This window comes from Ammodytes marinus (assembly GCF_949987685.1).
Source record: "Ammodytes marinus genome assembly, chromosome: 10".
NCBI classification, from domain to species: Eukaryota; Metazoa; Chordata; class Actinopteri; order Uranoscopiformes; family Ammodytidae; genus Ammodytes; species Ammodytes marinus.
Genome location: NC_137214.1, coordinates 11,712,430 through 11,736,905, shown reverse-complemented (window position 1 = coordinate 11,736,905; position 24,476 = coordinate 11,712,430). Strand labels below are relative to the sequence as shown.

Below are 24,476 nucleotides of genomic sequence, written 5' to 3'. Positions count from 1 at the left end.
TATGCACTAAGCTCAAACAAACACACATCCAGAGAACACACAGCATTCATCCCCAGATAAACATCCATGTATTTGTATTCAACTGAAAGATCTATTATCAATTAGTTTGTATGTCTGCCTTTGTGTTTGCTCTGTAACTCTTATGTGGTGGAAATGTGTTTGTGTCTGTGTACGTGACTGAAAAAGTATGTTTTTCCTATTAGAATGCAGACAAACGCACACACTGACATATCCTGCCTGTTTTGATCAGACGAGAGCTGTCGGCACGCTACACGTCATTCATCTTTCATCTTTAATTAGCCATCCATCATCCTTCATCTCTGTCTGCTGTTTCCCCCTTTACACCACCAACCCTGGTGGATAGATTATTTTCACTCCAACCTTGTCCTGAATACCTGTACATCGGCCATGTTTCTAAAAGAAAATAATAATATGACGAAAAAGGTTAATGAACTGCATTGCAGTAATCAAGCCCAGGAGAGGGAAGGGTCAGAATGCATATACATGGAATTAGAACGGACCAGTGACTGACAGTGACTTTGAGCGGGGCATAAGCCGAGACTTATCGCTCCACAGTGGATATAAAAGCTGTGCCTTTTTATGAGTCAGAACCGCATGACATGGTGTCATTGAAGGATGCCCCAAACCCTTTTCAGACTCACCCTGCTGGCTTTCATAGGCGTGAGGGTCATGGCTGCTTGTTTACTACATAGATGGATGGAAAAGAAGAAGCAATTGAAAGAGAAAAAGAATAAGAGTAACAGCTAGGCCATTTCAAGTTTTGCAGGTCATTTGTCTCTTTTTTTTGGCTATATTCTTGAGGAAAGTTTACCCAAAGCTTTGCCATGTTTCCTTTTTGAATGGGTTATTTGTTTAGGACGGACAAACAAATATATACAAAGGAGAAACATAAATGGTTGTGAAATCAGACAAACAGTGGAGTAAAAGGAGCAATTTCTGCAATTGGACAACCCCATCAATTCTCTGTGACACTATAAGGGATACTATTGTACTATTATGTCTGTAATATATGCTCACTATTTTTACATTTATGCCATACCATTTTGTTCTGGTCGGGGCAGTTTTTGGTCTTTTTATTTCTCTGTTTTTCTTCTCCTTTGTTGCCCGCTGCGGTGTCTTCCCTCCTCTCATCCTCTGGTTGTGTAAAAGGTTTGCGTCATATTCTTCTGTTCATTTTGAGCCCACAGTGCACTCAACAGTTTTACTGTGTACAGTAGTGTAAACGCATATTGAGGTCACTGTAGATTTCAGTAGTTTATCCTATAAAGTGATTTAAAAAGTATAATTGTTTGAATTGCGTCCTCATCTAAGCCATTGAAGTCAATGGAACGTAGAGCATCTTTAATCACCAGCTTTTCAAATATGAAGCAATCAATATTTGTGAAAATACATTTCAGGCATCTATATGTTGCCTAGAGACTACCCACTGTGTTGCAGGATGATCAATGTATGACCTCATCAGGCATTGTGCTGTTGAACACTGCCCCGTGTCTCTATGTGTGTCTCACTGTCTCCTCTTTTCCTCCCTCTTCCTCTCATTTCCTCCCCACAAATGTTCAAAGCACATGGCTGCCCATATCTTTCCATTAAAGGGATGTTTTTCTGATCTCTAGGGCCCAAAATAGAAACTGCATAGGCTGCCAGTCCTATTGGCCGTGGTTGTGTTTGTTTACAGAAATTCTGCTAATTTGTGAACAACTTTGTGGTAATTACTTGTTAATGCATTTGGCATGGTTAAGTATAAACATCATATCGCTCAGAGCACTGCCCTTTTTGTTCGGGGTCCTGTAGAGAGTATGTTATGATGATGATTTTGTTTTGGGACTTTAGCACAAGACTGTTGCTCAAATTAGCGTGAGAAAACTGGTATTGAAGTTTTCTTTGAAATTCTCCTCAGGCAGCCTTTGGTATGGTGCAGCAACAAATGACCTCAAGGGATTTAAATGTATTTGGTATCACATGTATAGCACTCAGTTTGATAAGAGCGGCTGCACAGTGCCCTTAAAAGTAATGGTGCGTCTTCTTTCTATCTCTCCCTTACACTCTTTTCACAGTCCAGGGTGGTCGCCTGCATGACGGCTATCCTCAGTCAGATGGATGATCGTCACTATGCTACATACATAGAAACCTTTCCAACCTTGGATCTAGTGGTAAGAGCAGACAGAGACACACACAGACCCACACAGACCCACACACACACACACACACACACACACACACACACACACACACACACACACACACACACACACACACACACACACAGGCGTACACACATGGAGACACGTACACATATAACTGCAGATAGCACTAGTGATTAGACACAAACAACTGAATAAATACATTCTCCTTGTCCCTTTTACTTCTGCAGGACTTCATGATGGAGTCCTTCCTGCTTTTCAAGGACCTGATTGGGAAACATGTTTATCCCTCTGACTGGATGGCCATGATCATGGTACAGAACAGGTACAGTACTGCAAGCATTCACATACATGCATTTGAACCATAAACCTCCCTTGTACTCTGCTATAGGTCTGCTATTCTAACTGAAGGGGAGCCACAACTAACCCCAGTACAACTTCCTATTGGGACATTGAGGCCTGGTGCGCGGGAGTTTGTAAAGGCTTATTGACATCCCTTCACAGCGACTTGTGCAAACTCACAAAATGCACACAGGAATACGTTAGAGGAGGCAAAGCCGGGTTTAGGGCTGCGATGATGAAAAAAGGGCCAGTGTGGCAAATGTGTTTGAGTGTGATTGTGTGAGCAAAAAGTGAAAAAGCCAGCGGTGTATTTTTTTGTGATGTTGGTGAGAAGTGAAGATCCAGCTGTGTCAGAGGAATAAAAAAAAGGGGGGAGTAAGGTAAAGTGAGGTAATGGAAAAAGACAGGTAGAATAAAGAGTTGTTAGGCTGTGGTTAGGGAGGATGGAGAGAGAATAAAAATGAAAGAAAAACAAGAGAGAGAGGGAGGTATAGAGGGGATGATAGTTGGCTCAGTCTGAATACCAATGAAGGATAGATAGTCTTGTGGCAGAAAGACTGGTAGCGGATTCGCTACTTCTTTAAAAAAAAATGGCAAAAAGTCACAACTCACTGATACACCCACACACTGCGTTAACTTGCTATCATGATCACTGTGACAGGTATGGAATCTCAAGCAATATTCCAGTCTAGTTTGAAAAAAGGCTAAATAAATCTATATGAGCTATAGAGCAGCAAGCAATTCTTTCACATGCAACACATAAGTTGTATTTGTGATCAGACTTCTGACAGATTCTCATTGATTTATTCTTAGACATTTTTTTTTAAAGCCGCCGTGCTGGCAATAGACAAATGCTAGAGGCTTTATGTTTTTTTTTTGGGATGGCAGTACGTCTGTCTGTCCGGGTCATGCTTGTCATGCAATATCTGACGAACGCTTTGAGGGATGTTCTTCAAACTTTTCACAGATGTCCACTCTAAATCAATCAATCTAGGTTGTAGAGGTCAAATGTTACTGTGACCTTACATATTGTGAGGTCACAGTGACCTTATACCGTATTGCGGCTTCGTAGGAGCTTTTTCCATTTTTTAAACTAAAGCATTGCCTTACATCACTGTACTTTCAATGTTTGGCAAGTGTGTGAATCGCGCAGGCATTCTTTTTGTATTTTCATTTTAACCACTTCATGAGGAAGTTATTTTTGGTTGCATTTAAGTCCATTTCTGTTGAAAGATTTTTTTTTTCTTTATTTAGTTTGTGTATGCTATAAGTGTGTGTGTGCTTTTCTGTCCATTAGAGTGTTCCTGAGAGCCATCAACACCTATGCCGACACCATGAACCAAAAGTTTCTCAATAACGATGACTTTGAAGTGCAGGTATGTGTGTTTGTGTGTGTCTCATTTTGACATTTGTGCCTGTACTCATTTTAACGTGGTTCTCTATTGTCCTTCTCTTTTCCCCCCCTACTCCACACTCCCTTCCTCTGCTGCTCCAACCCTTCTAGTTGTGGAATAACTACTTCCACTTGGCAGTGGCCTTTATTACCCAGGAATCTCTGCAGCTTCAGCATTTCTCACCGACCAAGAGGAACAAGATTCTGGCCAAGTGAGGGGCATATAACTCCCTTATTTACCACACCTACTGTACCTGCTCTAATGAGACACTCAGCTCTTTTTGATCTATTCTGGACTCTTTATTTACTGTTTACGCCCCTACACCGCCTATTTAAACCATGTGGTGTCTGTAGATAGACTTTCAATTTACATCATGTTGAGGCAGATTAGGGCAGCTTTATCTCTCCCGCTGGTCTGTTCACTTTCTGAAGGTGAAAACAACAGTATTGATCAATACACTGATTCCCATAGGGGGTTGATTTTTTTTCTTTCTGCTTATTCTTATTTCCTCATCCCTGTTTATTCCAGATATGGAGATATGAGGAGGCTCATTGGCTTTGCGATACGTGATATATGGTACAAACTGGGTAAGAAAATCTTGTCTATATATTTGCTGACCTTGCTTGTTGTTGGTTTGCAACAATGTGGTTATCCTCATGTCAAGACATTCCTCCGTGTGTGTGTCTGCGTACGTGTGTGTGTGTGCGCGCACGTGTGTGTGTGTGTAGGGGAGCAGTTGTCAATTCCCTTTCACACAAAGCATCAGTGGAATTTATTTTCTGTACTGAATGTTACTAATAACACTATACTGTATTATTAAACATTATTTGTATTTCACCTTTCATACAAGAAAAGCAGCTCAAAGTGCTTTACAATATAGAAATAACATTCATACATTACAAGAGTGCTTTACATTGAAATGCCAAATCGAATGAACATAAAAACAGGACTGGAATACCATATAAAGAAAATAAGTTGAAAAATAAAACACAAGTTTAAAAAAAACATTGATAATAACAGACAAAGTAGGATAAAAGAAAATAAGAAACTCTCCACACTTCTAATTCGTTGTATGTCACCGGTCGCAATTTGGGACTTAATACGCAAAAGACAATAGACATACATTAATAGAACATTTGTTTCTCAAATTCACAGGATTCCTTTGTAGTCAGAGGACGCTGCATGTACAGAGATGCATGTGTAGGCCTTTATAGCAAAGATAAGAAGGATTGTTCATGGTCCTTAACAGCAGAAGTAAGAATTGTTGTTGAAATGTAATATGTAGGTGAATGGAGGCCTGGTGGAGCCTTCCTATGGGCAAATGTGTGAACAGGTGGTGGGCATGGGGAGATATGTTGGGTAGGATTTTCCTCCATTCTTTTTCATTTTGTGGCTGCATCTTTCAGGCAGTCACAAGATCTGTTTCATCCCCGGCATGGTGGGTCCCATCCTGGAGATGACTTTGATCCCAGAGGAGGAGCTGAGGAGGGCCACCATTCCCATCTTCTTCGACATGATCACCTGCGAAAATGCACACTCAGGCAACTTCCAGAAGGTTAAAAAAAAAAAACACACACGTACACACACACACTATGTATTAATGCATGTATGAATGCAGAAGTGTTCACACAAAACATCTGAGGATTTACATTTGATATTCACATTTGAATTGTGCTTGCATAACAGATTTTCTTCTCTTATCCCTCATTTGCTTTCTCATCTCTCTTTGTTCTCCCTTTCTCTTATCCCTCTCTCTCTCTCTCTCTCTCTCTTTCTCTCTCTATCTCTCTCTCTCTCTGTCTTTCTCTCTTTCTCCATCTTTCTCTCTTTTCTTCTGCAGTTTGAGAATGAGATCATACTGAAGCTGGACCATGAGGTGGAGGGTGGAGGAGGAGACGAGCGATACATGCAACTGCTGGAGACAATGTAGGCCCGAGCATTATAATACACAACACATACTGCAGTCAATAATGCCTGACAAGTATACAAACAAACACATAAGAACGTTTTCTATTGTTTTACTATCAAGAAAATAACTTATTTCAGTAGATTTCCTACTACCCCTCAAAATGGTTTTTAATTTAAATATGATTTCATTAGTGTATAATCGCTTGGAAATGAGTTGTTTTTTTATTACCATAGAATGAGTGTTTTATATCTACATACCATGTTGGGCCACAATCTTGTCGGCCTTACACGTTCTTATATATAATGGATGTCTGCCAGAAATGCACCTGTTGGAAGAGGAATAATAAGTTCTATAGACAAAATAACTAAGTCTATCTTCACCTCATCACTTGATATTGTGTAGAAAAGCTGGTGGATGATGCCATATTTGGTAACTAGTTTATTGTCCCCGAAGGCCACCGTAGCTTCTGTAAATTCTCCGAACGGGTGGGGTACTAATAAAGCATTACAATCAAGATTCATCACTAGATGAAGCCAACACATACCTTTTTATTACACTCGGCACCTTTTAAGCACTGAACACCAAGGCAAGAAAATCCTCTAACGATTAACTTGTGGTTTGCCTGTGTGTCAGCTTGCTGGACTGCTCCGAGGAGAAGCCGCCGCTGAAGCCACAGGTGCAGCACTTTGTCTCCCTGGTGAAGGGACTGCTCATCCGTCTCCTGGACTACCGCACCGTGATGAACGACGACAGTCGCAACAACCGCATGAGCTGCACTGTCAATCTCCTGGTAAATCCCCCCCCCACCCCCCACCCTTTTCCTTTGAAGCTTATAGCCTAGCTGAGTTGTCCTAGCCTTGTCCTCTAAATTCCATGCCTGCTTGATTGGCATTTAAAAAAATCCTCCTCCCTTTTGACTCTCCCATGTGTTGTGAATCTGGGAAGTCACCACACAACTCTGCATTTATTGACGCTCACCTTGAGAATAATGCACTGTACTTTTGTATCTGCAGTATTGAACCACACAGCACAGCAAAGAGGTGCTGATCTCAGGCACGCACAACAACAACAACACACCCCCACACACACACACACACACACACACAACAAAAAGACCCACACGCATATCGATATACTCATTACTAATTAAAAGACTAATGCAGGATGAGACGAGTAAGTTTATTCCCTATACAGACTTCAGTCAATAACCTCCTCCCCACACCGACCCGGGCCACACCGATTGAAGAGTTCATTATCAAACACACATTTTTGTTTATGTCTTTTCTCTCACGCCAAGCTCTTTCTATTTCTTTTTTTTCACACCTTTTTAATTTGCGTGGCCGATTGATCCAAAAGACCAGATTCATCATCACTGTGTCTGGTGTCTTGACTGTTTGCAGAGGCTTGCGTCAGCTTGTCTGTTCCACTTCCCTTTTTTTTTTGTCTTGCGAGATGTACTAATCAGATTCTGCCCGGTGGTTATATTCTCAGGTTTTTAGTCACGGATCCCCCATCTACCCACCACACGCTCGTCTCCATGGCAAATCAAATCATATAATTCATCCTTCTAAAACCCCTTGTCCTCCTCCCTTTCATATCTGTAGTGTTTACTTGAATTATTTTCCTGGACTTTTTTTCATATCTGATGACTTGTCTGAGAAGCTGTCTTTCATAGATAAATGGAAATGAGTCTCTTGTTTCTTAATACGATGTAATGCCCCCCCCCACCCCCCCCCCCCCCCCAGGAAAGGCAGCTGAGGTGTGAATAACTTGAAGCCTGTGGCAGTTGCCCATTAGCTATTCTCTTTTTATTTGTTTAGCCAGTCAAAACAAACATCTTCAGGCTAGCAAGGCAACAGTGCCCGAGGCATTGCTCTGTGCTTCCTCATGCGGATGCTACTTTCAAAGACAAACACAAATACACTTCAGAATGATAAACTAACCACTCGGGCTGAAGTAAACGCTTCTCGTTTTGTACTAAAGGCTTTCCAGGGACACTTTCAGATGCTCATAAAAGCATGTTTGTTGATATTGCAGATATTACTTGGTGATACTGTAGTTTGAGGTTAGATTATGTTGTATGAAGAGGAAGAAGATGTGCCAAAGATGGTAGCAGCTAGTAAAAACACCTGACCTTCATGTAAATTGACAGCCTCTGGTAGAAAATGGCCTCTCTTAAGTTAAGATGCATTGATGCAAACAATGATGTATCTGACCTTTGCAAAAAATAAAACGAGTAGATAAGCAAAAACATATGCATACAGTATGCTTCGGCTTCACAGTGAATCTCATGGATATTTTCTTGTATATTTCTGTGTGTGTGTGTGTGTGTATTATTGTGTCTCTGTGGCTCATGCTGGTAATGAGAATTGGGGTTACACCAGTTGGTTCTTCTCCTCTGTTCTCTGTAGATGTCATTAAACTTCATTAAACTGGGAGTTTGTGCTGCCTAACTAGCACACGCTCATGCACTCCCCCACATTCATACACACAGGCAATCGGATATCTACAGCACAACCCGGTAAACACTTATACAGCCATTTGGAGACACTCTATGCCACACCAGTACACCATTTAAAAACTCACAGTCAATGCAGTGCTTCAGAATAACCCTTCTAATCCCGATTTATCCTTTTGATTTTGCAGAACTTTTACAAGGACATCAATCGCGAAGGGATGTATATCAGGTATTTAAGTGCTTAATTTGACATCATGTACATTTAAGAGGTGCAAGTCTGCATTGCACTGCGTGTGTGTGTGTGCGTGCGTGCGCGTGTTTGTAAATGTGTGTGTGGCCCTCCATAATCTGACAAGGGATTATATGAGTCCCACTGAATTAATGTCAAAATCCACACAGCTCAAGTCAGCTGTGGGTCTGACTGACTGGAGGGAGAGAGCAGAGAGAAAGAGAGACATGATGAGCATGAAGGAGTGGTGGTGAAACAAAAGGAAAGAGAGAGAGGGAGGGAATACAGACCCGGTCAGATTTCCGCTGTGTATTTTTTGGCGATGGTTTATAGACATAATTAGTTATCTCTACGTGTGAATATGAGTTGAACAGCTGCTTCTGTCTATATTCTATCCGGTGGAGAATGTGGTTACATTGGGGAGGCCCGCTAGTTAAAGTTGGCAAGCGAAACGTAGTTTAATGCAAATTCCGCATTTAAGCACTACCTACGTGTGGTGTAATATACCAAAGTCAAAATGTTATCTCACACTACATACAAAGATCTATTGCTACAGGCACCATGCATGGATAATAAAACCCCAGACTAATTACTCTATGGCCCGGTGCGTGAATTATGGAACATTATATCCGCAGCTTAATTGCTTACATTTATATTGCTAAAGATACTTAACAGTTAATTGCAACATGACAACAAGATATCTTGTTACCTGCCTTATAGTGACAGAGGAAACATTATTTTTTTATTGCACACTAATTCAGACTTCCCTTTGGGCTGCAATTCACAACAGCATTCAACAACATTGACTGTACAGTATGTGATGTAACCACTAATCCATAAGGCAATACAGCAATTCAGAGCTGCCCGTTCAGAATACTACACTATCATTATTACTATCAGTATACAACAAAAGTGAAGTGTCCATGCGGAAACTCTCTGCACCAGAGCCACTGTTTGTTTGGTTTGAATCCTTGGCTATATTCAGCAGTCTTGAATGCAGGAATTTGCAAACACAGCAAAGAAAAAAACTGTTTTGTCCCCAATTCCACCCCACTGTACATACAATACTAATTTAATGCCACATGTGCTTTTTCTTTTCAGTTATTATGCAAGAATTCCACGTTATTTACTTTTTCTGCCCCTTTGAGTATCTCCAACATTCACTAATTTGTGCATAACACTGAAGCACACAACATAACGAAGCTAGAAACCTCCTTAGAATGGATTTAGTATGGATCGGATGACAGCGTGATATATCAAGAGGGCTTCAAGGCTCTAGTTTTCAACAGTTATGGATTTTACAGCAACAATGTTTGTGGTGAACAGCTTTTAAGCAGACCTAGGCCAGTGTTTTTCCTTCAGTAATGATATGACCTTTGTTTGACATTCAATTGAATATTTCGAGGGGAAACACAAGATTGATTTTAAATAAAAATGTATAAGAAATCTGTGAATATCTTCGCACAATCTGCTGCCTGTACGTACTGTGTGTGTGCTCAAAAGAAATCCAGTGTTAATACAAAGCCTAGACTCTGTAAACGGGAAAGCTGCTAGCAATGGTGGTCCACGCTACGTTTGCATACCATTTATACTAACATTGGATTTTTTTTTTCAGCACACAAACAGTACGGACAGGTAGCGAATCATGGAAGATATTTACTTTTGACAAAAATTGATTTTGACAACAAGTGTTCTCCAGAATCACTGAGTCCACCTTCTTTTATTCAGCTTTTGAAAAACACAGCGGTGTTGAACAGACCGGTTCACGCAGAGAGAGGGAGGATAGAAGTGAGTGAAGGATGGAGTCAGTGGAGGTGTGAAAAGAGAGCGGGAGCAGTGGCACAGAGATAAATAGACATAACAGCAGAGGGGTTAGTCAATACAAACAAACATGTCGATCAACGCACAGAGTTACTCAGGACGGCCAGAGAGGGACTGAACTGTTTGTTTTCGGTTGATTCGCTCCGTCAACAGCAGACAGATTGTACCTGACTAATAGAAGAGGCCAGAAGAATATATATGGGGCTATGATGTGAGATGTTTGAAAGTGAGAGCAAAGACATAAGAGGACATAAGATGAAGTGTGCCTAGGGAGGATTGTTAGTTGAAAAGAATCTAGAATCCACTGCCTTTTCTGCTTTCTCATTAATGCCATAGCGAGAGAGTCCTGCCCCTGGCCATGTGGCAAAATGTTTTCTTTTAGACACAAATGGATCCCAACTTAAAAACAGAAGCAGTAAAATAATGAGTTGGTTCGCTAACAGCCCAGTGTCCCCGTTTTCCTCCTTGTCATGTAGTGTCATATAAACAGTAATGGGCTGCAAAACATCTTCCAGAGCATTAGAAAGACACTCTTTGAACTGTGCTTTGTGTGTGTGTGTGTGTGTGTGTGTGTGTGTGTGTGTGTGTGTGTGTGTGTGTGTGTGTGTGTGTGTGTGTGTGTGTGTGTGTGTGTGTGTGTGTGTGTGTGTGTGTGTGTGTGTGTGTGTGTGTGTGTGTGTGTGATACAGATTGAGTGACACGTCAGTAATTAACCCTCAAGTTGCCCAACAGTGGCATCTAGTGGAGTGATGTACAAGTTGCATATTAAATCCACTTGACCCCTGTGATTGCGACCGCGTGTGCTCAGGTACCTGTACAAGTTGAGGGACCTTCACCTGGAGGGAGAAAACTACACAGAGGCAGCTTACACACTGTTGCTCCACTCTCGCCTGCTCAAGGTAAGAGAAACACAATCACACACACTCACACACACACACACACACACACACACACACACACACACACACACACACACACACACACACACACACACACACACACACACACACATACATTAACACACAAACTCACACCTACAAATAGAATTTTTTGTCATTTATTGCTGGTCTCTCTGTCTCTCTGGGACAGATTTTTATTAGCTGATAAATGGTTGCTACGTCTTCCGGCCTCCAAATAATGAAGCTCGGAGGATGCTTTATGGCAACGCGTAGGGCCCCAGCGCCTTCATCACTATGGTGATTGATGCAAGCAAGCGAGTGTGTGTGCACGCGCGCATGTCTGTGTGTCTGCGCATGCATTCGTCTGACCGACAGTGTTTGACCTCTTTTGTCCCTTCATCTCTTTTATGGGACACTCAGAGGCTCACAAAGAGGGAACAGAAGAATAATCACTCTCTCTTCCTCGCCATTTCTGTGAATCATTACATCATCATTATTGATATTATCAAAGCAGTTGAACTCTATAGTTTTTTTATAATCTCCATTCATCCTCAGTGTCAGCCTTGTCGTGCTTGTTTCGCATTAGGCGTGGGCTGTAAAGTCATGGAGATCGTTTTGTTGCTAAATGAATTTCTGTGTTATTAGGTCATTGAAGATGAGCTATTGTTTAAGGTATGCAATAAATGAGCGTTGTTTTCGTGCACTCTGCATAGGACTAATATGGATTTATTACGACAAAGAAACTCTTGGCGTTAAGCTCTTCTCTCTTCTTTCAGCTTCATGATAAATGGGGCGGAGAGAAAGAGAGCTGGTCCCACTTAGACTTTTGTTCCCCTTTTGATTTCAGCAATAATAAATTACGCATACAGAAAACTATTAAAACTATATTCAATATGACCCTGTCAAAGACAAAGAGATCCCTATGCTCTCTGGTTAGCTCAGGAATACTCCCTCTTGTATTGTCCATTTTACCATGATTTCAGACTTAAGTTTGTTCAAGAAAGTCGATGTAAAAGAAGTTCATTATGTTATGGTAGCTTGGCTATTTGTAAACAGAACATGTGTAAATTTCTGACTTTATTGAGAGGAAGGGGGCTCAGAGAAAGATGTCACTTTATATTTACTTTGTTTATCCGGTGCCGGATGTAAAATATTACAAAAAGTATTTTGTGATTGTGTATGTATCACTTTTTTTATGTTGTATTATATTGCTGTCTTGCAATCCTGTGTGGGATAGGAAACTTCAGGCGCCATGACACGAAAATAAACTCTTCATTTATTCGTACATACAGTAAGGTCTGTCATTTGTTTGTCTGTGTCCTCTCCTCCTCCTGTAGTGGTTGGATGAGACGTGCAGCCCTCAGTTTGAGTCCCACGGCTCCCAGACCCAACGGCAGCTCAAAGAAACACTCTACGACACCATCATCGACTACTTTGACAAGGGCAAGGTCAGTGTTTTCTTTTATTATTATTTTTTTTTTTACAATTTCAGTTTCTAGCAGAAAAAAAAAGTTTGTGTCTTACAATTCACAACTTTCTAAATTACTTAGACAAGTTCCCAGTAACAAGCAACAGAAGTATTTTACTTTTTAAATGAGCCTAAGCCCATTGAATCATAATTCCACGTACATAGTTGTTTCTACAAAATATTCCTTTACTGTATTATACTTTCATTATTTTTTTGTGGATGCCACGGTGTTGCCATCAACACAGTCCCAGTCTCTGAGGGGTATGTTTGTGTCAGATTTATTCTGTATTCTCTATGAGAGCTTTGTGTTCCTTGAAACGTTGATAGAGACATTTCCCGTCTACTCTCCAGAGCCCGGGACTCGAGAGATTTTCACAAGATGAATTCCCAACAAGACAGCTGCCGCTTTATTAACAGATGGTGTAACGAAGGACACTTCTTTCCTTCCCTGTGTGTGTGCGTGTGTGCCTGTGCGTGTGTGCGTGTGTGTGTGTGTGTGTTTAGATGTGGGAAGAGGCCATCACTCTGTGTAAGGAACTCGCTGAGCAGTACGAAAATGAGATCTTTGACTACGAGTTACTCAGCAAGAGACTGGTAATGCACCTCAAACCTACACACTGCAAAATAATCCTGATGTCACATTTTCTTCTCTCTGCTTTACTTTCCTTTATAAGGTGTTCTTGAGCATAACTGGGTGTTTGATGGAGAGGAAGAGGAATGTAGAGCATTTATTAAAGCAGTTGGTAGTGGCAGCAACATACCGTAGGTCACTCCGATTGCAGCTTCTACATACTGATTCCCTGTTAAAATGTAAATCGTAAATACTTTAAGTACGTACGTTGGGAAAGTGTAGGCTACATTTCCAGATGCTATTCGGTCTTAATTGCACAGCCTAATCTGTTTTCTTAACCTCAGAATATATGGTTCCCCATTAAGCAGTTTCTACTCTCAAACATGACTAACCACTCAGGACAATCATCCATATGAATACATACGTGGAACTTGCTTGACACAGATCCTCCGCTGAAATCAACTTTTTCCTGAAGAACTCCATTACCATATGATCCCAAAAGTGCTATTCTTCATTGCCTATCATCAACCATCCCTCCTTTCATTCCTTCTGTTTCTGCCATCTCTTTTATTTCACACCACAGCAGAAGTGATTCTCTCCATCTATACCAAAATCCTAATTTCTTCCTTTGCACTTTAGCACCTTCTCCTCTATCTGTCCTTCACCCCTCTCTATCTTCCCTTCCCACAGAGATTTACACGTTTTCCACCAATGTAAAAACCCCCAGTCTCTCTCTCTCTCTTTATATGACCGCAGTAGGTGCTCTCTCAGCTAATGCTGAATTTATGTGGTTATATAAATGACAGACATTGTCCTTGGAGGATGGTGTGCACTTTATTTTTTTTCTACATCTATCACCCTCAAAGGCCTAGCATTCTGCTGAGGGTAGCTTTGTCATTGGCATGAGCTGAAGATAAAAAAAAATGCTTTGGCTGCACACGGTGCACATCTTAACCTCTCCCCTGAACACATCCTCTGTCTCTCTGTGTTGCTCTGTCTCTGTCTCTGTCTCTGTCTCTCTCTGTCTCTCTCTCTCTCTCTCTCTCTCTCTCTATGTCTCACTATCTCTCTCTCTCTATGTCTCACTATCTCTCTCTCTCTCTCTCTCTCTCTCTCACTCTCAGGAAAAACAAGCCAAGTTCTACGAGAACATCATGAAGATCTTGAGGCCCAAGCCGGACTACTTTGCAGTGGGCTACTATGGACAGGGCTACCCTCCATTTCTCAGGGTACACAAGAGTAACATAGCATTATCACCTGTTTAGGAGTTCAGTGTGTAGAATGTATTGGCATTTTTCAGAACAGACTTGGTATACATGGAAAATGATATTCATTAGCATGTATAAATTAGTATGTAATCTCTAAAAAGGGAAAAAAAAATCTTACCTTTAGAAGAAGCATTTTATATCTACATGGGAGCTGGGCAGGCCATCATGTTACACCGCCAATCAACAGTTCATAAGATATTCTACTCTTTACTTTTCTCCTGTATTCATTTGGTTAATCTGCTGTAGTAAGGAGAATGCCTAAACCAGTGACGCTGTTGTTAGGGAGGCAGGGCAGTGAAAGGAGAGCAGACACAGGCCCATATGCAGAGTATACTAGCTCCTATTGGAGGAAGTCAAAGACAGAATCTCCCTATGCCTATCACAGCACAGATATATTAAAATGATATGTTTTGATCATTTCATTATCATCATTAAAATAAGTTCTTCCCCTCCTGTGGCTTCAGAACAAGGTGTTTATCCACCGTGGTCATGAGTACGAGCGCAGAGAAGACTTTCAGAACCATCTGATGAGCCAGTTCCCCAGCGCCGTGCGTCTCAACACCACCACCATGCCAGGAGACGATGTCTGGAACTGTCCACTACAGTGTATCCTTCTGGCAGCGTAACACACACACACACACACACACACACACACACACACACACACACACACAAATGTAGATGTAAAAACTACACATTAGTTGACACCCAGTACCTTGGGTATTGACAATGTATTGGGTTGCTGAAATAGTCTTGAGTAAATCTGAAAGTAAATAACAAATAAATATCTGGAGACCTTTCACCCAGAAACACAATATAAAACTTGTCCAGACATCAGATCTATGTTAATTACATTTATTCATATTTGGTCTCGATCCAATTTTAATTTTTTTGTTTTTTTTTTCTTAGTTTTGACCTCTTTATATTGCATCATGTTGTGCTGTTTTATTCCTGAGTGATCCAAACCAGATATCCAGTGTTTCACAGTGCAGCCGGTCCTGGAGATCCCCCCTCGCTTCAAGAACAAACCTGTTCCTGACCAGATCATCAAGTCAGTTAAACAGCAAAGTGTTCTTCAAAAACGAAAAAAATCCTATTCTTCTAAAGAAAGTTGTCAATGTCTGTCAAAAAAAAAAGTATAAGACATTCTGACAATTTCACACTTGCAAATACAGTCTTTATTTCCTCTGTTTAACTTAAATCTCTCACTCTCCCTCAAATCAACCCATATACAGCTTCTATAAGTCTAACTATGTGCAGCGTTTCCACTACTCCAGACCTGTGAGGAAAGGACCCGTGGACCCAAACAATGAATTTGCTGTGAGTTTTAATGAAAAAGATTTATGACCTCGAGGACCACGAAAGTACTTCAGAGAGCAATTGTTATCGGCCTATAAAATAATAGGATTTTTAAAATTTTTTATTCAAGAGCAGGTATGCGGTATAATTATATAATAGAACATTGGATTTAGGCTTTGGGATTTCAGATGAGCACTTTGAGATGCCCGGACCAGATTCAGGTATTAGTGCCCCTGTAAAAGTAGATATCATTGTGTGCAGTGATGTAGAAAATGGGTAGAGAAAATTGGCCAAGGAGAAACAGAGAGCTTATTGTTTTAAAAAAAAAAAGTTTAAAAAAAGTTACAAGCATTCAAATGTGCTGCGCGTTAGAACTTGAGGAAATTCTTCAGACTTGAATACAAGACATCATGTTATAAGTGTTCACAAGTAGCATACAACTACTTATTGTTCCCTATTTCCATTCCCTGCGATTTAGTCCATGTGGATTGAACGCACAACCTTCACCACGGTGTATAAACTGCCGGGGATCCTACGCTGGTTTGAGGCTAATGACATGAAACAGGTAAGTCAGCAGGGGTGGGGCTTTTACTCCATGTTTGACTTTTGTGTTTGCTGCAAGCGATTGCCTTCAGTGTTCACCCATCTTACTCTCACCCTCTTTCAAGTCAATATCAAGTCCAATTTCATTTTATTTGCATGGCCCAATATCACAACTAAGAGCTTGCCTCAGGTGGCTAAAACGATCTGTGCAGCGTACTACACCCTCTAAAGAACGACTCTCCCCCAAAACAACTTTTAACAGGGAAAAAGTTAAGGCATTGCGGATGAAACCTCTGAAAATCTTTCTTCCACAATCAAAAGTGTTCCGCTACATTTGTATTGCACATCTAGAAAAGAACATGCCTTACCTTACCTTATTGATCCCTCCTCTCATTTCTCTCTCTCTTCTTCCATCTGCCACTCACCTTTCCCTCTCCAGACCACCTTATCTCCATTGGAGAACGCCATAGAGACCATGGAGTCCACCAATGAGAAGATCCTCACCATGATCAACCAGTACCAGGCCGACTGGAGCCTTCCCATCAACCCCCTCTCCATGCTGCTCAACGGCATCGTGGACCCCGCGGTCATGGGCGGCTTTGCCAAGTATGAAAAGGTAACCTGTCAGTCGTTGATCATTACACTATTGAATAGAACATCCAGTGAGGGACTGATTAACATGAATTAAACCCCATTCAAAGTGAGTTTTCTTGCCTTGAGTTAAACTTCATTATATGAATCTTTTCCCGCCTGTCACAAGTTTACATTGATTTTGGCTTGTTTCTCTAACAGTGGCCTCCGGTATAATCTAGATAAACAGTGATTGTGTATTGTGTGTGTGTGTGTGTGTGTGTGTGTGTATGTGTGTGTGTGTGTGTGTGTGTGTGTGTGTGTGTGTGTGTGTGTGTGTGTGTGTGTGTGTGTGTGTGTGTGTGTGTGTGTGTGTGTGTGTGTGTGTGTGTGTGTGAGTGAGTGAGTGTGAGAAAATATTCTCCATTTCAGTGCTGTTTCTTTCTATGAAGACTTATGAAGTTATCTTATATTAAGATGATGAGTCACATGATGAGATGACTCTTAATTCACTTAGCAGTAATACATCACTATCACCTTCATAGGCTCTGAATATGATCAGTCTAAATTGCTCTAAAAGCAATGAAAACGTATTAGATCCTGCTAGTCATAACTGGAAATATGATTAAATTTCACCCTCAGACAGACACCATCCAGTTTAATAATACCTCTCATAGGATTAGATCAGCGAGCTTTGAAAGTGCACATGGATGAAAAAGAGAGTCAATTTACAAAGTGTCTTGAGTAGTTGAAACTGTTAATATACTGTCTTGGTGCAGCAGTAGTTCAGTCTGTGGATACTTGGGCTAGAGACCGGAGGGTCGCTGGTTCAAGTCCAGCATGGACCAATATTGGAGTGTGGACTCGTAGCTGGAGAGGTGCCAGTCCACCTCCTGGGCACTGCCAAGGTGCCCTTGAGCAAAGTGCCAAACCCCTAAAACTGCCCAGAGCGCCGTCTCTATGAGACTGGCTGCCCACTTTGACATCTCTCCATCAATGCATGTGCATGTGTAAAAAAGGTCCTGGTTGCATGTCTGTATTTCAAGCCTGTGTGTGTAATATGATTAACATTGTAAATCTGAATTATAATAAATATGTCTCCTTTAAATAACTTATAAATATATCCTCTGTAACAGGCGTTCTTTACCGAAGAGTACAACGTGCAGCACCCAGAGGACAGAGATAAACTGCTGCGCCTCAAAGACCTGATCGCATGGCAGGTGCTGAACACACACTCTTCAATACATGTACACACAGCACTCCATTCTTGTCACATGCGTGGTCGTTCTTTGGAAACTATAACATTTGTCTCCATATAGATCCCATTGCTGGGTGGAGGGATATCTCTCCATGGGAAGAGGGTGACGGATGACCTGCGTCCTTTCCACGAACGCATGGAGGACTGCTTCAAACAGCTGAGGAAGAAAGTGGAGAAGGAGTACGGAGCGAGAGAGCTGGTAGGAAATGCAATAGAGAGATATGGAAAAGGGGATAAAAGTGAATGAGTAGGGGGCGCCCTTAGCTCAGTTGGTAGGGCGTCCCCCCCATGGGCCTCGGCCAGCAGCGGACCCGGGTTCGATTCCAGCCCGGCGTCGTTCTCTGCATGTCACTCCCCTCTCTGCCCCATTTCAACTCTGTCTCTACACTACCAATAAAGCATAAAAATGCCAAAAAAAAAATATATATAAAAAAAAAAAAATTAATGAGTAAACGTTTGATCTGAAACGTGGTGTTTTTCAATGTTCCGAAACATGTTCTTTTCTGAGAGGCCTCACACTGAGTTACTGTGTGAGAGCTGCTGATAATTAAGCTGCAAATGAGCTGACCCAGGCAAGTTTTAAAAACATCAAAGTACTCACAAAAGCCTCTCCGAGTAGAGCATTGATATGGGATTTGTTACCTTTTAAAAAAAAATCCTCTACAATCAGATCAGGCTTTCGGATGGCCCGACCGAGGTTTAAATATGGTGATTAACTTGTAAATGTGCTCTGCCCTACAGGAGAAATTAAACTAATGAGGAGTCGGGGTGATGATATGCTGCTGCTGTATTTAAGAGAGACTTCACTTGCTTTTGCTTTTTTCCCCTCTTTCTCTGTAGATGTACTGCTGGCATTATCTATGACTGTCTTTTTATTTTTTTTATCTGGGTATGATATAGTTCAACTGTCTCTTTCCAGCCGGACTTGGTTGATAGGAAGTCCACTCGTCCTCGCTCCATGCTGCGCTCCATTCGCCAGTCCCTCATCTCCATCTCCTCACTGCAGGGATCTGAATGTGGGACTCCAACCAAGCTCCATCCAGACAGGTAGTACAGTACAGTCATAGATTCATTCGTTTTAGGGTTTTTTTACGCCTGCCATCTCTTTGATTGAAACAAACACTGAGTATATTTTCAATAAACAAGCTCCCATAGCAACCAACGCTATGCATTATGGCATACTTGTAGTTTATTTCTGTAGTTTTCCCGCATGGAAATGCTGACCAATTGTAGAGCAGCTCAGGAACTACGTTATTGCTCCTGCCCCAGACACATCTGACCAATGAGTGAAGAGAATGTTCTCACGTGGCTTATGGCGCTGCATTTTGGTTCACTTCCCAAACTGATTTGGAACAGAGGGAAAAAAAATAGGTGTTAAAGAGAACCGAAACCTGACGAAAAAAAAAACTAATGCATCATTCTCGCATCTGGTCCGAACCAGTAAAGCAAACTAGAAGCTGACTGATCAGGTGTGAAACCGCCCTTCGAATTTCAAGAGGCACCCACCATGTACACGACACATCTCATCATTGGGATACATACTATACTGTACTAAAATGGCCACCAGTGTGTCCTAATTAAAGCATGCATCTTCTAACTGCAAAGATGAGTTATCCGTGAAATTCCCTCCACAAGAACAACGTGGATATAAAACAATAACCTCTTAAACGGACTCCTCATACCCTCCCCACCTCTTTTCAGGGACCTTCCCCCTGAGTCCCCTAGCTCCTGGACCTCGTCCCTGCAGCGCTCCAGTGGCAGTGTGAGCGCCAGCACTGTGGAGGAGGGGGTGGTTACTGTGGGCGACGCAGAGGTCAAACTGAGGAAGAGCAAGAAGAAGAAGAAGAGGAGCAGCATGATCTTCATCTCAGAGGAGAGAGACAGGACACACACACTGGACTGCAAACGGGTGAGAGAGAGAGAGAGAGAGAGAGAGAGAGAGAGAGAGAGAGAGAGAGAGAGAGAGACTGCAAACGGGTGAGAGGGGGCCGGGAGAGAGAGAGAGACACTGCAAATGGGTGAGAGGGAGAGGGAGAGAGAGAGAGAGAGACTGCAAACTGGTGAGGGGGCCTGGAGAGAGAGAGAGAGAGGAAGAGAGAGAGACTGTAAATGGGAGAGGGGCTGAGAGAGAGAGAGAGAGGCTGTGTTCGGAAAGCCATACTAACGTCCTACTCATACTCATTTTGACTTCAATTTGAGTATGTGACGGTTGGGTATGCGAGAAATTCCCGGATGAGTACTAACTTCCGGGAAGATTTTGGGTATGAATCGATTGTATACTTTTCCTACTCAACCGCCCCACAATGCACTGGGTCAATTCTACCTGCCCAGGAAAATGAAATATTTTCGAGCAAGTTGCCAGGCAACGACATTGTTTGGGGTCCGCGATCTGACAACTGTACGTGCAGTCATTCATAAAACTCTTACAATAGATAAGAGATGAAGATAAATACCTAACAACATTAGAGTTACTAAGTGAAATGAGTGATGTGAGTCTGATAGTGGAGAGAGATCAGAACAGAATGCTGTGTTCCACACACCGCAGCTCGTCGATGATGAGCCGGACAGAGAGCGTCGGAGGGATCCTCTGCCTCAAAACATAATTATAAAACAAGAGGTCTAAAACACAGATGATGAACACAGGACTGTAAAAATCTAGTTCAATATCTAACCTGTAGAGGGCGGTTATACGCTAAACAGCGTCTTAACTGCCTGAATCTTATAAGAAGAAGAAGAAATTCTTCATCGCTTGAGTATACTTCAACTGAAAACGTTTCGACGCACCTCGCATACACAATCGATCTTTGAGTAGACAGTATGCAGTATATAGATGGTGAGTATGTAGGATGTAGGACGCTAGTATGGCTTTCCGAACACAGCCAGAGAAACATTAGTAAATGAGTTGGAGGAGTCTTTTTGCTGAGTTTTTCTGGTGATCTCTGTCTCCCTCTAGCTGTCCAAGAAACAGGAATTCCGCAGTGACACCAACCTGGCAGATCCCAATGAAGGACATGTGTCTCTGACCAACGCCAACTCCAGATCCCTGCCTGCCATCACAGGTGACTCACACAGACACAAAATAGAGTGCTGCTTCATAGAGTACTGTAGTGAGTACACCTGTAAACTAAGCAATGGCAGCCCCACACAGTCAATATAAAAAAGCCATTACCTGAGGGGAAGTAGTGTTATTCCTTCCCATTCTGAAAAGCTGAATATGCCTTTTTGAAGTGCTGTTCATGTTAATAACAAACTGGCAAAGCTGATGAATATTGCTGTTATAGCCCTGACCTAAGAAAAACTCTGATCTGCGGGTTCGGAAAATGAGTAAAATCAGTCATGTCGGTCGTAATTTTTTCAGAAGTGGGCAGCTGTTTCGTCCGGTTTGTGTTTAATTTGTTTCAGTTATATAACCCCTGCACTTGACAAATACTACATCAGACCATGGTTGCACTTATGTGTCCCTCTGGCATCCTGCCACGTTGGACCAGGCCAGCTGAGCCAGCTATTGACTGTGTTGTTGATGCACTACTAGCTGTGACTACAAGCACCGGTGATGCCAGAGCACGTAGTTCATCAGTGGAAAAAAACAGTTGGGGAGAACAATTAGTCACAATAAATCCCCTATGCAGGAAGAGGCCAATGTTGCATAGTAAGCTGCAATCAGTGAAATACAAAACACTGAAGTTATTTGTTCGTGTGTATAGGTCTTTCATTGGCGGTGGTGGGGGGAGCGGAGGATTTGGACTCTGCCAGAGCCAGGAGGGACAGTAAGAGCATGTCTGTGTGTGGGACCTCCGACCGAACAGCAGACAGGCGCTCAAAGGGCGTCATCAACCTCCTCTTCAAGTCCAAGGTGAGACCAACAAGTTTCTCATTTGTGGCTGCAGTGTGCAAAGGGAATTGTCGTTTTTCAGAACATACTCGGTTGAAATGGAATATGTTATTCATTAATATGTTTTAATTAGTGTATTATCATTTGAAAATAAAATGTGTTTATTTTATACCCTTAGATTAAGCTTTTTATATCTACATAGGAGCGGTGTGCCCCCAAGGGATGCCGCCATGATACAGTAGCACAAAACAGAAAAACGAACGCGTTTTTATACATAGTGGGTGTCCACTGAAAATACACCCAAAAAGCAGTAGGGGAGAACGGGGTAATCAGAGACACTTTTTACATTTGCTCCCCTCTAAGCGAGCTAAAATGATTTATCACTCACATTTACACATTTCCCATTAATTCAGGAGGTTTCCTAGAAATGGGCATTAGCCAAATTTTTTCAAGACAGAAAATATGATTGTTTTAAAAAAAGTTGTCATGTGTCAACACAAAGCTGTGGGGTAAACTGAGACAGACCAGAAAAATCAAGGGGGTAAACAGAACCACTTAATTTTTACACTCTGAAACTACCATAACAACACAAATTGTAACAGTTGGAATCCTGACAGCTAGCTTGAAAACCAAATATTACAAAATTAATGTCGGACTAGAAACAGAATCATGGAGTTTGGTCAATTAAGCAAAACATTTTTCTAAACACTTGAAAGTAACTCTGATCAAATACAACCTATAATTCATATTCAATAATTAACATTAAAATGACAGATAAAACCAGTTAGATTAAAACACAGTCTGAGGGTCAGAACACAGGACCCTTAGAGCCAGCTAGTGTCTGGGGGTCAGAGCAAAGGACAATCAGAACCAGAACAGTCTGGGACTCAGAACAGGACTAGACCAAGCTGTCATTTTCCATCTTTTGAGTCTTTTTTCTGCATTTGTTTTATTGGGATCATTCATTGAATAAATACATATTTCTTAGAGTCTATTGATGTTAAAGGTCACTCTCCTGTCCCCCACATACATACGTGCCAAACCATGCCCTTGCTGACACCCCTTCAACCATCAACCCCCACCTCCAGCCCACATTGTCTTTTGTTTTTTCAAACTAGTCTCCTTGTCTCACTTTACCCCACTACCACAATTTGAGAAAAAACTACCTCTCTCAGCAATTCAGGCTAATCTTCAGTAGTCATCATCACATGGTTTCATATGATGGTAGTTCATCAACATCTATGATAGAAGTTTTTCTACCTGAATCAATTTGCTTTGGCACAACAATCGATTAAGTTGACAGCAAGAACATTTACTTTTTCATACAAAAAATTATTTTTTGTGGAAAAAAACATGCTTACAACATCACCATGAGGTCCTCTCTTTCATGGCCAAGGGGGAATGAGAGGGGCTTGAACACATATATCTCACATGACCAAAAATGTGTTCCGTGTCCTAGATACAGGGGGTGTCTCACATTACCCGATGTCTCACATTCCCCCGTCCTCCCCTACTATAGAATGAATAACTAAATACTCAAAATGTTCAACTCATCACTTGATATTGTGTAAAGACTTGAGTACTTGTGGATGATGGCATCTTTAGTAACTAGCGTCTTGTCCTTGAAGGCCACCATAGCCTCTGTACATTCTTAAAATGGAAGGGGTAAACACGGAATGTTGATTTTAATTTTTAATTTTAATTTTTTTAATAATTTCTTTAAAAGCAGTAGTGCTGCAGATTAGTTTTATATAGATTCTTCTGAGCAATATTAAAATATGAAAGAGGCTACCTATTTGATTTATCTGACTTATTTGAATATTTTTACACCACTACAACTTTCCAGATGAAAATCAAAGACATTTTTTACCCCTCACCGAGCGTAAACCTTGTGTTTGCATGATGCATGTTTGTTTGTTTCCACAGAGCTCCAAATCAGAGGATGTGAAGCACAGTGATTCAGCCAAAGACGGTGCCAATCATTTTTGAAAGCCTTTATTTCAACGTCCTGGTTTCCTTGTCTTGTTTTTTTATTCATGTGTTTCAACAAGAAGTTCACATTAACCTGAAAGCCAAAGAAGATTATGCACTCGCTCAAATGTCGATTCTTCCTGTCAGTCTCAGTATTGCTGTTGCCTTAATATAATTGATTTTTTGCCTATCAATAAAGGCTGTTTTTGGTGCCGTGACCTTTTTAACCAGTAATTCAACTGATTCTCTGTGAAGCTAAATGCCATCTTACAGCTATTTAATCAATTCTGCTTCTACAAGAACGAGCAAACACAAACCCTTTACCACCACCGCCGCGCTTGATGAAAAAGCTTATTATTGTACGGCTTTCAACGCTGTTTGTGACTGACTGAAGTTAATGGGAAAATGATAATAATTTGATAAAGGTTCCCGTGTTAAACAGGACCACGCTGCCAAAAAAGCTCTGGCACTGATACAACAAA

At 41.5% G+C, this 24,476-nt stretch overlaps 1 protein-coding gene across 1 annotated transcript in view; it reads left to right on the top strand.

The window, feature by feature from the left end:
• The window catches only part of dock2 (dedicator of cytokinesis 2), a 107,827-nt gene extending 83,615 nt beyond the window's left edge, over positions 1–24,212 (top strand). Inside the window, exons 27-51 of the mRNA XM_080035781.1 lie at positions 2,076–2,171; positions 2,393–2,487; positions 3,802–3,880; positions 4,009–4,109; positions 4,427–4,485; positions 5,305–5,453; positions 5,739–5,824; positions 6,441–6,597; positions 8,454–8,494; positions 11,124–11,214; positions 12,552–12,662; positions 13,187–13,276; positions 14,378–14,482; positions 14,986–15,127; positions 15,491–15,572; positions 15,757–15,841; positions 16,299–16,385; positions 16,803–16,979; positions 18,070–18,153; positions 18,253–18,390; positions 19,111–19,238; positions 19,893–20,100; positions 21,145–21,250; positions 21,896–22,044; positions 23,950–24,212. Of these exons, the coding sequence (XP_079891907.1) occupies positions 2,076–2,171; positions 2,393–2,487; positions 3,802–3,880; positions 4,009–4,109; positions 4,427–4,485; positions 5,305–5,453; positions 5,739–5,824; positions 6,441–6,597; positions 8,454–8,494; positions 11,124–11,214; positions 12,552–12,662; positions 13,187–13,276; positions 14,378–14,482; positions 14,986–15,127; positions 15,491–15,572; positions 15,757–15,841; positions 16,299–16,385; positions 16,803–16,979; positions 18,070–18,153; positions 18,253–18,390; positions 19,111–19,238; positions 19,893–20,100; positions 21,145–21,250; positions 21,896–22,044; positions 23,950–24,012 (2,709 nt within the window). The 3' untranslated portion in view covers positions 24,013–24,212. The remainder of the gene's footprint in view (positions 1–2,075; positions 2,172–2,392; positions 2,488–3,801; positions 3,881–4,008; positions 4,110–4,426; positions 4,486–5,304; positions 5,454–5,738; positions 5,825–6,440; positions 6,598–8,453; positions 8,495–11,123; positions 11,215–12,551; positions 12,663–13,186; positions 13,277–14,377; positions 14,483–14,985; positions 15,128–15,490; positions 15,573–15,756; positions 15,842–16,298; positions 16,386–16,802; positions 16,980–18,069; positions 18,154–18,252; positions 18,391–19,110; positions 19,239–19,892; positions 20,101–21,144; positions 21,251–21,895; positions 22,045–23,949) is intronic.
• Positions 24,213–24,476: the final 264 nt, after the last annotated feature.